Consider the following 14,730-nt stretch of genomic DNA (forward strand, 5'->3'; position numbering starts at 1 on the left):
GACGCACTATGAGACACAGACACACTGATACAGTGACACACTAATGCACACACTGACGCACTCCGAGACACGGACGCACTATGAGACACAGACACACTGATACAGTGACACACTAATGCACACACTGACGCACTCCGAGACACTGACGCACTATGAGACACAGACACACTGATACAGTGACACACTAATGCACACACTGACGCACTCCGAGACACTGACGCACTATGAGACACAGACACACTGATACAGTGACACACTAATGCACACACTGACGCACTCCGAGACACTGACGCACTATGAGACACAGACACACTGATACAGTGACACACTAATGCACACAGTGACGCACTCCGAGACACTGACGCACTATGAGACACAGACACACTGATACAGTGACACACTAATGCACGCACTGACGCACTCCGAGACACCGACGAACTATGAGACACAGACAAACTGATACAGTGACACACTAATGCACACACAGACGCACTCCGAGACACTGACGCACTATGAGACACAGACACACTGATACAGTGACACACTAATGCACACACTGACGCACTCCGAGACACTGACGCACTATGAGACACAGACACACTGATACAGTGATACACTAATGCACACACAGAGAGACACACAGACGCACTGGTACATAGATACCATGATACTCACACTGATACACTGACACACTGATACTCACATAGATACACTGATACATAGATACACTGATACTCACAGAGATACATTGATACTCACATAGATACACTGATACTCACATAGATGCACTGATACTCACATAGATAAACTGATACTCACATAGATACACTGATACTCACATAGATGCACTGATACTCACATAGATAAACTGATACTCACATAGATACACTGATACTCACATTGATACACTGATACTCACATAGATGCACTGATACTCACATAGATAAACTGATACTCACATAGATACACTGATACTCACATAGATACACTGATACTCACATTGATACACTGATACTCACATTGATACACTGATACTCACATTGATACACTGATACTCACATAGATACACTGATACTCACATAGATACACTGATACTCACATAGATACACTGATACTCGCATAGATACACTGATACTCGCATAGATACACTGATACTCGCATAGATACACTGATACTCGCATAGATACACTGATACTCACATAGATACACTGATACACCCAAAGATACACTGATACACACACAGACACACTGATACTCACATAGATACACTGATACACTGATACTCACATAGATACACTGATACACTGATACTCACATAGATACACTGATACTCACATAGATGCACTGATACTCACATAGATACACAGATACACTGATACTCACATAGATACACAGATACACTGATACTCATAGATACACAGATATACTGATACTCACATAAGATACACTGATACTCACATAGATACACTGATACTCACATAGATACACTGATACTCACATAGATACACTGATACTCGCATAGATACACTGATACTCGCATAGATACACTGATACTCGCATAGATACACTGATACTCGCATAGATACACTGATACTCACATAGATACACTGATACACACATAGATACACTGATACACACACAGACACACTGATACTCACATAGATACACTGATACACTGATACTCACATAGATACACTGATACACTGATACTCACATAGATACACTGATACTCACATAGATGCACTGATACTCACATAGATACACAGATACACTGATACTCACATAGATACACAGATACACTGATACTCATAGATACACAGATATACTGATACTCACATAAGATACACAGATACACTGATACTCACATAGATACACAGATACACTGATACTCACATAGATACACAGATACACTGATACTCACATAGATACACTGATACACTGATACTCACATAGATGCACTGATACTCACATAGATACACTGATACTCACATAGATACACAGATACACTGATACTCACATAGATACACAGATACACTGATACTCATAGATACACAGATATACTGATACTCACATAAGATACACAGATACACTGATACTCACATAGATACACAGATACACTGATACTCACATAGATACACAGATACACTGATACTCACATAGATACACAGATACACTGATACTCACATAGATACACAGATACACTTATACTCACATAGATACACTGATACTCACATAGATACACTGATACTCACATAGATACACTGATACTCACATAGATACACTGATACTCACATAGATGCACTGATACTCACATAGATACACTGATACTCACATAGATACACTGATACTCACATAGATACACTGATACTCACATAGATACACTGATACACTGATACTCACATAGATACACTGATACACTGATACTCACACAGATACACTGATACCCACATAGATACAGTGATACACTGATACTCACATAGATACACTGATACTCACATAGATACACTGATACTCACACAGATACACTGATACTCACATAGATACACAGATACACTGATTCTCACATAGATACACAGATACACTGATACTCACATAGATACACAGATACACTGATACTCACATAGATACACTGATACTCACATAGATACACTGATACTCACATTGATACACTGATACTCACATTGATACACTGATACTCACATTGATACACTGATACTCACATAGATACACTGATACTCACATTGATACACTGATACTCACATATATACACTGATACACTGATACTCACATAGATACACTGATACTCACATAGATACACTGATACTCACATAGATACACTGATACTCACATAGATACACTGATACTCACATAGATACACTGATACTAACATAGATACACTGATACACATATAGATACACTGATACACATATAGATACACTGATACTCACATAGATACACTGATACTCACATAGATACACTGATACTCACATATATACACTGATACTCACATAGATACACTGATACTCACATTGATACACTTATACTCACATTGATACACTGATACTCACATAGATACACTGATACTCACATTGATACACTTATACTCACATTGATACACTGATACTCACATAGATACACTGATACTCACATTGATACACTGATACTCACATAGATACACTGATACTCACATAGATACACTGATACTCACATAGATACACTGATACTCACATAGATACACTGATACTAACATAGATACACTGATGCACACATAGATACACTGATACACATATAGATACACTGATACTCACATAGATACACTGATACTCACATAGATACACTGATACACACATAGATGCACACATAGATACACTGATACTCACATAGATACACTAATACACTGATACTCACATAGATACACTGATACACACATAGATGCACACATAGATACACTGATACTCACATAGATACACTAATACACTGATACTCACATAGATACAAGAAAAAACAGACAAAGATGCCCAAAGCTACTTCCAGTGTGACAAAATTACACAGTGCAAAACCTATATATTCTCTTGAAAAAAGGGTCATTTAGTTTAACCCTTTGGTCAAAGCGTCTTAAGCCTGCTGCCACTTTCAAGGCATGACCATAGCAGGTCCTAACACTCCCTGGGTTTTATTTTGCCAGGTTATGACAGGACCAATGTGATCATGCTTCCTGTAATTATACAGGTTAATAAGAATTTTAACCCAGGGAGTGTTAGGACCTGCTACGGTCATGCCTTGTAAGTGGCAGCAGGCTTAAGACGCTTTGGCCAAAGGGTTAAACGAAATGACCCTTTTTTCAAGAGAATATTATTGCACTGTGTATTTTTGTCATATTGGAAGTAGCTTTGGGCATCTTTGTCTGTTTTTTGTTGTATACATTTAGCCACGCCCACTAGTACTCCTTCACACACACACACACACACACACACACACACACACACACACACACACACACACACACACACACACACACACACACACACACACACACACACACACACACACACACACACATATACGTGATTTATACCACAATGTAGAACATACACACCCAGAGAGGTAATACCGGTATACACATACACGCCCAGAGAGGTAATACCGGTATACACACACACGCCCAGAGAGGTAATACCGTTATACACACACACACACGCCCAGAGAGGTAATACCGGTATACACATACACGCCCAGAGAGGTAATACTGGTATACACACACACGCCCAGAGAGGTAATACCGTTATACACACACACACGCCCAGAGAGGTAATACCGGTATACACATACACGCCCAGAGAGGTAATACCGGTATACACACACACGCCCAGAGAGGTAATACCGTTATACACACACACACACGCCCAGAGAGGTAATACCGGTATACACACACACGCCCAGAGAGGTAATACCGTTATACACACACACACACGCCCAGAGAGGTAATACCGGTATACACATACACGCCCAGAGAGATAATACCGGTATACACATACACGCCCAGAGAGGTAATACCGGTATACACATACACGCCCAGAGAGGTAATACCGGTATACACATACACGTCCAGAGAGGTAATACCGGTATACACATACACGCCCAGAGAGGTAATACCGGTATACACATACACGCCCAGAGAGGTAATACCGGTATACACATACACGCCCAGAGAGGTAATACCGGTATACACATACACGCCCAGAGAGGTAATACCGGTATACACACACACGCCCAGAGAGGTAATACCGGTATACACATACACCCCCAGAGAGGTAATACCGGTATACACATACACGCCCAGAGAGGTAATACCGGTATACACATACATGCCCAGAGAGGTAATAACGGTATACACATACACGCCCAGAGAGGTAATACCGGTATACACACACACGCCCAGAGAGGTAATACCGGTATACACATACACCCCCAGAGAGGTAATACCGGTATACACATACACGCCCAGAGAGGTAATACCGGTATACACAGACACGCCCAGAGAGGTAATACCGGTATACACATACACACCCAGAGAGGTAATACACATACACGCCCAGAGAGGTAATACCGGTATACACATACACGCCCAGAGAGGTAATACCGGTATACACATACACACCCAGAGAGGTAATACCGGTATACACATACACGCTCAGAGAGGTAATACCGGTATACACATACACACTCAGAGAGTTAATACCGGTATACACACACACGCCCAGTATTACCGCTCTTTTTTTACTGGACAGAGCGTCCAAATGCAGGACAGTCCAGTTCAATACTGGACACCTGGCACCCCTAAGCGGGAGTTACCGTGTGGACACTTTACCGCAGGCTTCAGGCCTAGTTGATTAAAATGTCAAATACGTCCCAAACAAACAGGATCCCAAAAACGTGAATGAGGCTGGTTATCTGCTTTCAGGACATCACATTGAGGTCTCGGTCAAGGTCAACCAAGGTCATTTTGGGGGTCGGGACAGCACTTTGATGGAAACCAATGACATTGTTGGGTTGTTAAGAAGATTCCAGTTCCTCCTCAGCCAGTTCTCATGTGTCCGGGCTCCTCCTGTTCCCAGGTACCTGGAGATCTGCTCAGCGGACGGCAGAGACCTGCTCTTCCTGCGGGCGAAGGACGAGAGCTCGGCGCAGTCCTGGTTCAACGCCATCCACTCCAATGTCAGCGCCCTGACACCGCGGGTGAGGGAGGATGTCAGGCAGCTGCTGGGAAAGGATGTCAAACAGATGGGCTGGCTGACCGAGCAGGTAACGTGTAATGCCAGCACGCCGGGCCCACTGCTGATGGGTATAAAGATGCGGCCCATGTGTGTATGTGAATATGTTTGTGTGTATGTGTGTATGTATGTATGTGAATGTGTGAGTATGTATGTATGTATGTTTATATATATATATATATATAGTGTGTGTATATATATATATAAATATATATATATATATGTGTGTGTGTGTCACATTTTAAGTTATGGTGGTTGAAAAAGGCAACAAGAAACCTCCACCGTTAGCATATAGCAAATAAAAAGATCACTTGTGAGCACATTCACATGTCTTAGACAGGCCTGCACCCCCGCCTTTCACCATTATCCCCAGCATACAGCGCTCCCACTGCAGCAAGGGATTCTGGGAAATGACATGCAAGCGAGCACACCGTGTCACCGTTTGCCTGAAATCCATTTTTACATGGAACCCTTATAAGCTAATGCTCTCTGTTAACACAGCTTTTAAGCACAGCATGGGAATCGTGTGTGTGTGTGTGTGTGTGTGTGTGTGTGTGTGTGTGTGTGTGTGTGTGTGTGTGTGTGTGTGTGTGTGTGTGTGTGTGTGTGTGTGTGTATATTTTTGTGTTTCCATTTCATGTTCCCTTAGCACCGCCACCTACCAATTTTGGTTTATTTGTGGTTTTTTGATTATATTTATTCTATACTGGTTTTTGATGCGGTTATGTTTGTGTCTTTATATATATATTTATATTATGATCCAGCGCTGTCGCTGAGGCTCTGTCCTGTTTTTTGTCCCCAGCTCACTGAAGACGGCAAAAGAAATCTCCTGGCCGTCCTGACGGAGAAAGACCTCCTGTTATACAGCAGCCTCCCGCACGGCCGCGACGGCTTCAGCAAGCCCGCGTCCTGCCACCCGCTCATCGCCACCAGGTGAGGGGCAAGCCGCGGGGCGTTAAAAAAGCTAGCGCTGCTGTGTCCGGCTGTCTGTAGAGACCGTTATTAACCCTTTCATAGTCCGCTTGTCAGCCACGGGTGGCCAACTCCAGTCCTCAAGGGCCACCAACAGGCCAGGTTTTCGGAATATCCCTGCTTCAGCACAGGTGGCTCAATCCGTCCCTGCTTCAGCACGGGTGGCTCAGTCCCTGCTTCAGCACAGGGGGCTCAAGCAGGGATATCCTTAAAACCTGACCTGTTGGTGGTCCTTGTTGGTCACCCCTGCCCTAATACCTGGCCTGTTGACGGGCCTTGAACGGGAGTTGGCCACTCCTGTTGTAAACACGATGATCGGAGACTCGGGAGGGGGGTTTGCTTCCCTCTGTGTGATATCACTGTGCGCTGAGCAGGAGTTTGCGCAGGCAAAGCCCCCCTCTCTCCTCCCTCCATATCTTGCTAAAACCAGCGCGTGTGAAGCTGCTGTTAAAGCAGGGACTGTATCGACATACCAGTGTTCGGGGTCTCTACCAAGACTGCAGAATAAAAAGACCCCACTGAAACATAGATAATTCAAGGAATAAAATATGTATTGCAGCTCATTATGTTAATATTTGAGGTTTGACGGAGAATAACATTTGACAGTTTTTTTTTAATCCGCTTAATTACGGGCCGGCCCCTAACGAGTTGTATTTTGGAGAGGCTCGTTACTCCACCCAAGATAAACAGGATGATTGTCTGCACCCACCTGCTGCTGCTGTACCCAGGGCTGGCAGCTGCCTGCGGGGCGTCTGTGTATACAAACGGCCATATATTTATTCTGCACACAGGGAAATGCAGGCGGGATCACAGTGTCATTATGGGAACGCGATCATAAGGGGTGGGGAGATGGTAGAAATTGTGTGTGTGTATTCAGAGCTTTCCCAGCCTCACGGGTCTCTTCTTCACATCTACAGCTTCCCAAACCTCACAGGTCTCTTCTTCACGTGTACAGAGCTTCCCAAACCTCACAGGTCTCTTCTTCACATCTACAGCTTCCCAAACCTCACAGGTCTCTTCTTCACGTGTACAGAGCTTCCCAAACCTCACAGGTCTCTTCTTCACATCTACAGCTTCCCAAACCTCACAGGTCTCTTCTTCACGTGTACAGAGCTTCCCAAACCTCACAGGTCTCTTCTTCACATCTACAGCTTCCCAAACCTCACAGGTCTCTTCTTCACATCTACAGCTTCCCAAACCTCACAGGTCTCTTCTTCACGTGTACAGAGCTTCCCAAACCTCACAGGTCTCTTCTTCACATCTACAACTTCCCAAACCTCACAGGTCTCTTCTTCACGTGTACAGAGCTTCCCAAACCTCACAGGACTCTTCTTCACGTGTACAGAGCTTCCCAAACCTCACAGGTCTCTTCTTCACGTGTACAGAGCTTCCCAAACCTCACAGGTCTCTTCTTCACATCTACAGCTTCCCAAACATCACAGGTCTCTTCTACACACGTACAGAGCTTTCCAAACCTCATAGGTCTCTTCTTCACATGTACAGAGCTTTCTCAGCCTCACAGGTCTCTTCTTCACATGTACAGAGCTTTCTCAGCCTCACAGGTCTCTTCTTCACGTGTACAGAGATTTCCCAAACCTCACAGGTCTCTTCTTCACATGTACAGGGCCTCTCAAACCTCACAGGTCTCTTCTTCACATGTACAGAGACCCCCAACCTCACAGGTCTCTTCTTCACATGTACAGAGCCTCCCAAACCTCACAGGTCTCTTCTTCACATGTACAGAGCTTTCCCAACCTCGCAGGGCAATTTACATATCAAAAGTACAAAAAATAATTCAGAAATGTTGTAGAAAAAAGATATATATATATATTATATTTGTGTATATAGTGTATATTTTGTGTGTATTTTTATTATTTGAAATGGTTATACTCCCATCTAGAGGCAAAGGCTGATAATTGCAGCTTACTATACAGGATATACGGGGGGTATATTTTCTTACGAAACAGCTGTGTTTCCTTCTTATAAACGGACAACGTGCCAATTTCTAAAGCTACAAGCCCATCACTACTAAGTGGTACTGTACTACACAATAAAACAGCTGCCCGCTCCGGAAGGCACTTCACAGGCCATTCAGCTGCAGAACAGGGGGGCAAATCATTTGGCCACATTTTTATTCGTCGTATATATAGGTTTTTTTTGGGAGTTGGAAAAAAGTTTTCCAATATTCACCCACTTTCTAATTTGTCCATTTCTTCTCCTTATCTCGTCTCCCCCACTGCTGGATGAAGCCTCCCCAGTGATCGCCCAGGTTCTGCGGTTACAGCCTCTCTTCCCCTCGTCGCTCCCACACATTCCCTCCTCCCATCCTCTCCAGCCCGGGTCTCCCCACTGCTGGATGAAGCCTCCCCAGTGATCTCCCAGGTCCTGCGGTTACAGCCTCTCTTCTCCACGTCGCTCCCACACATTCCTTCATCCCATCCTCTCCAGCCCGGGTCTCCCCACTGCTGGATAAAGCCTCCCCAGTGATCTCCCAGGTCCTGCGGTTACAGCCTCTCTTCTCCATGTCGCTGCCACACATTCCCTCATCCCATCCTCTCCAGCCCGGGTCTCCCCACTGCTGGATGAAGCCTCCCCAGTGATCTCCCAGGTCCTGCGGTTACAGCCTCTCTTCTCCATGTCGCTGCCACACATTCCCTCATCCCATCCTCTCCAGCCCGGGTCTCCCCACTGCTGGATGAAGCCTCCCCAGTGATCTCCCAGGTCCTGCGGTTACAGCCTCTCTTCTCCACGTCGCTCCAACACATTCCCTCATCCCATCCTCCCGTCTTACTTTTGGTTGTCTTGTTCTTTCAATCACTCTTGGAATCCAGTTGAGTTCCATCTTTGTCCAACGATGGCCATTCCTTCTTGTGATATGTCCGACCCGCCGCCATTTTAATTTCATTACCCTTGTGATGATGTCACAGACTTTTGTTTGGTTTTTAACCCATTCATTCTTTTCCCCGTCTCTTCTGGTAATTCCCATCATGCATCTCTCCATACTTCTTTGCGTTGTCTGAAGCTTCTGAATTATCTTCCCATTTAGGGTCCAAGTGTCACGTCCATACGGTGAGCACGGGCAGTATAGACTAGGAGATAAGTCTTCTCTTGAGGCACCGTGGAAAGTCCCCTTGACAGATTGTCTTGTTTCTTCCAAATGTGCTCTGTCCCATCTTTATTTTTCTATTGATTTCATCCAAAAGGTGCCCACCCATTGTTATTTGCCAGCCAAGGTAGACATAGTCTCCTACTTGGAGTTATTTTCCATTTATTTCAATCTTTACAGAGTTAACACATTTGCTGAACATCACTTTGGAAATTGCTGAGATTCATATGGAATCCTCCCTTTTTGTCTTCCTGGTTGGGCAATAAATTCTTTATTTCATCATCTGTGTTCCTTGTTTTGGGCAGTGCGCTGCTGTGTGCATTTTTGCAAATTTTTTCTACGAGATTCATATGGAGGGCACATTCTTAGGCCTCGCCCATGGTTGCTGCTTGCTGGCGGAGGCGCGCTCCCGCTCAGCACTGAGCCCCTACAGCCGCAATGAGAGCGGCTTTAGTAGGGGCTCGCCTGCGCTTCCGCAAGCGCGCGGAAGCGCAGGCCTTAGCAAAATTTTAAATCTTCCCGCTTGCCGGAGCGCAGGGCCGGTCACGTGAGCGGTTCGCCCAATGAAGGCGAACCAGCTCCGTGACGTCACTGGCCCGCCCGCCGACACGCCCCCTGACGGCGCACTGTCTAAGGCCAGGGAAAGCACCCGCTTTCCCTGAGCCTCAGCGCGCCTCAGCACGCCAGCCGGAACCATGGACGAGGCCTTACTTGCATCGGAGAGTTCTCTGATTTGCTGCTGGAGGTTCTTCTGGGCTGGTGGCAAAAAACCCAACAGCCTCTTCAAATCGTAGTGTAGGTGACTCAAATATTCACTGTTGATTTTGATTCCCTTTTCTTACCGATGCAGTCGCTTGAACAATTCTGAAAGTGTTGCAGTGAGAAGCTTTGGTGACATGGTGTCTCCCTGACGCTCTCCCTTGCTGATCCTGGTGACACGGTGTCTCCCGGACACTCTCTCTTGCTGATCGTGGTGACACAGTGTCTCCCGGACGCTCTCCCTTGCTGATCCTGGTGATACAGTGTCTCCCTGCCGCGCTCCCTTTGCTGATCCTGGTGACACGGTGTCTCCCTGACACTCTCCCTTGCTGATCCTGGTGACATAGTGTCTCCCTGACGCTCTCCTGATGCTCTCCCTTGCTGATCCTGGTGACACGTGTCTCCCAGCCGCGCTCCCTTGCTGATCCTGGTGTCACGGTGTCTCTCTGACACTCTCTCTTGCTGATCCTGGTGACACTGTGTCTCCCTGCCGCGCTCCCTTGCTGATCCTGGTGACACAGTGTCTCCCTGCCGCTCTCCCTTGCTGATCCTGGTGACACAGTGTCTACCTGCCGCACTCCCTTGCTGATCCTGGTGACACGGTGTCTCCCTGGCGCACTCCCTTGCTGATCCTGGTGACACGGTGTCTCCCTGGCGCACTCCCCTTCTGATCCTGGTGACACAGTGTCTCCCTGCAGCACTCCCTTGCTTATCCTGGTGACATGGTGTCTCCCTGCCGCTCTCCCTCGCTGATCCTTATCTTGCTTGTATCTTCATGTAATCTAATGGTTGATAATATAAATGATACACTATATTCATTCAGACACTGTCTTCCTAATTAATTTATGTAGACAGAATTAGATGTTTTTTTGCAATCTACAATTCCTAAGCAGAGTGGGAGATCATATACATTACTTCGGGAAATCCCTTCTTGTACGATTTGGATGTGGCCCCCTGTGTTGTATCCATTGCGAAATCCCTCTTGTTCTCTGGGCTGGGGGCAAAATCCATTGCCCGTTACAGCCGATTAGTGAGTATCTTCGTAAAACTCGAGTAAGTGATTGGAAGTAAACGGATTGGTCTGTAGTTCTTGAAGTCTTTGTCTCCTGTCTCGTGGACGAGGATAACTATGGCGTCGCTTCTGGAATTTTCCTGTTCTTCAAAATGCGTCAGTTTCATGTAGAAATCCTCAGCTCTCTGTATGGTAAGTGCACGGGTCTTTTATTGTTGATCCACCGTCTTGTTTGAGTGTGGCGTTTTGCTTCTTCCAAATCCAGTGGCCGCTCCGTTTTCTTTAAGCTTTCGTCATCTCCGGTGGTCTTCCTCCCCATATCACAGTTACGTTCTCTTGCATCGTCAGTTATACATACATTTGAGGGTCGTGTCGCACAGCTCTGCTTATTCAATTCGTATTTTTGCGTCCTGGGATTGCTTCATTTCTTGTCGTCTCCTCGTTTAATTGTTTCGTCTCATCAGATATTATTTAGACTATGTTTTTGTTAGCAGTTTTTTCTGCGCTTTCAACGACACTCTTCATAATCGTTTGTTAAAGTGTCCCCACGCATTTTGAGTTCAAGCGATGTTTCGGCTCTAGTTGAAATTCTCTGCGGTTATTCTTGAGGTTCTTGATGTTGATTGTTTTTGTCTTTTTAATCAGTTTTCCGGTTTCCATCTTGGCATTCAGATGTAATCCGCAGAGAACCAATCGATGATCACTCCTTGTGTCAAAATCGGTTAAACACTGTGCTGTCTTGTTAGCTCGAAAATAGTCAACTTTTATTCTTAATTCCATTGGGTTCATTCCATGTCCATTCTCTGTTTGGATTCTTCTTGAAGAATGAATTAATGATCTAATTAATGATCTAGAAGTTTTCACATTCTGCAAATTCTCCCAATCTGTCCCCACATCCGTTCCTGTTACTGTGACCATTCTTGCCAACGGATGCTTCCTCTTTCCGATGGGCACCAATCTTTGCATTGAAATCTCCCGTACTGATCGTGACCATTTCCTTTGCTGTTAAATTGGTTGATTTCATAGTAGAAGTCTTCCACGTCTTTGTCGATGTGACTTGGTTTTGGGGCATACACTTGGATTATTTGGAGCCTGTATCTCGTTGTAAACTGAATGACAAGTCCTACTGCCCTTTCCGATGAGCTTTCATACTCCACTAAGTTGTTTCTCCGTCTCGTGTTAATGATGAAGCCTTCTCCACTGATTCTTTCCATTATCCGTACCTCTGTAATAGAGTAGGGGTCCGCTTTGAGCTCAATGAGGCCATCATCGTTTCTTCTAACTTCCCCAAGGCCAACAATATCCCATGTAATCTTTTCCAGTTCCCATTCCAGTTCCCGCAGTGCTGCTTCACTGGAGAGAGTCCGACAGGTGTAGGTAGGCAGGTTGATGTTTGAGTAATAGGTGATGTTTAACCTCTGGGGATTCTTAGCGCCCTCTGCCATCATGCCGCCTTCCTCAACATTGTCAAGCACAGGGACAATTCAGCCTCGGGAGAATGAGGGCCATTGCTTTTCGGTATGTTCCAGGTTGAGGCCTTATTTCCCATGCCGGCCTCATCTGCATGTTGGCGAGTACCTTTCTCACTGTGGCTGGGTATATTGATCAAGCTTTCATAGTCTGGTTAAACCTTGCAGCACAAGCGCCACTATACATGTTGGTGGTGCTACCACCTGTGACGCTTGTACTCCCACGCACAAACCAAGACAAGGAGGGGGACCTGATAGCAAGGTGGGAAAGCAGCAGGAGACTCGAGATAAGGGATTAGTTGCCGCACAGCTGGGGAGCGGTGCACGTAGTCACGTGAGTGCGCCGCGCGCAGGAGAAGGCGCGACGCGTCCGGAGGAGCTGAGCCAAGCTCCGTGGAACGGCTAGAACAGCCGCATATGCGCGCATGCTCTGGCAGCAGAGCGGAGATGCGCGCACTCTCAGACACCAACGCGGGGGTGTGAGGTATGCCACCTAGTGAGGAGCAAGGAAGGATAGAGTCCAGAGCACAAGGTCACTATAGGATTTCTTCCTTGAGGACGTCCAGCCTCCTAAAAGGCAGAGTGCCAGTAACTGACGAGTGAAGCAATACTAAATACAAAGTATAGGTTCTTTAGTTAAATGCTTTGGCCAAAGTATTGTAAGCCTGCTACCACATCAAGGTAAACCCTATTCAGCAGGTCCTACACTACCCGCAACAGTAAACTAACCTCAGTAAAGAAAGGAGGAATGTCCCAGCCTTCTAGAAATCCAAAGGAGATGAGTAAAGGTCCCAGGGGAAGTCCAGTCAGGAACAGCATGTGATGGCAGGCACAAGAAGCATAGAGTACTGGGGTAGTTCTTAGCATGACCCAGGGCAGGTAGCAACTGACTGTTCTTTGAAGGGCAGTGGCAGCTGTATTTAATGAGAGTCAGAGTGAGGCTTACTTCCTGACAGGAGGAAGAGGGCAGGACTTGCCAGAAAGCAAGATGGCGTTGCTTGCTTCAGTATGCGTGAAGTTACTTCCTGTAGAGAAGACAAGACAAGGCAGGGGCAGAGCAGAGACGCGGCCTCTGCGGAAGCAGGGAAGGGATCAGAACACAGACAGACATCAGATAATCTTGACTCGCAGCTAGAGGGCGGCGATCAGAAATTCAACAGTTAAGGAAGGAACACGCCGCAGGGGGCGTGTTCCCAGATTCGTCACACCACCGTCCCGCCACTTTGAGGTAGTGACATAAGGATTTGAGAAAAGGAAATATATATATATATATATATATGTGTGTGTATATATATATATATGGGACACAGGCTTCTGCAAGGCAAAGGGCAGTGAAGGAGTTAAGCTGAGTGCCATTTTGTCCTCCCGCGCAGACTCGTACACTCCGGCCCCTCCAAAGGCTCCGCCCTGTATGACACAGAGCTGGCCTTCGCCCTGCGTACCGGCACCCAGAAGGGGGTTGAGACGCACCTGTTCAGCGTGGAGACGCAGCGCGAGCTGGCCGGGTGGACTCGGGTGCTGGTGGACGGGTGTCACAGTGCGGCAGAGCTGATACAGGAAGTCACCACAGGTGAGTGACGGGGACAGGTACAGACACAGGGGACACAAAACGCCAAAGTGTTACCATTTCTTATTATCTAT

At 46.0% G+C, this 14,730-nt stretch overlaps 1 protein-coding gene across 1 annotated transcript in view; it reads left to right on the forward strand.

The window, feature by feature from the left end:
- SNTA1 (syntrophin alpha 1) overlaps nt 1-14,730 on the forward strand; it is a 37,059-nt gene that overhangs the window by 16,412 nt on the left and 5,917 nt on the right. The window contains 3 exon segments of the mRNA XM_075571212.1: nt 5,616-5,802; nt 6,574-6,704; nt 14,463-14,659. Of these exon segments, the coding sequence (XP_075427327.1) occupies nt 5,616-5,802; nt 6,574-6,704; nt 14,463-14,659 (515 nt within the window).

This window comes from Ascaphus truei, chromosome 15, assembly GCF_040206685.1.
Source record: "Ascaphus truei isolate aAscTru1 chromosome 15, aAscTru1.hap1, whole genome shotgun sequence".
NCBI classification, from domain to species: domain Eukaryota; kingdom Metazoa; phylum Chordata; class Amphibia; order Anura; family Ascaphidae; genus Ascaphus; species Ascaphus truei.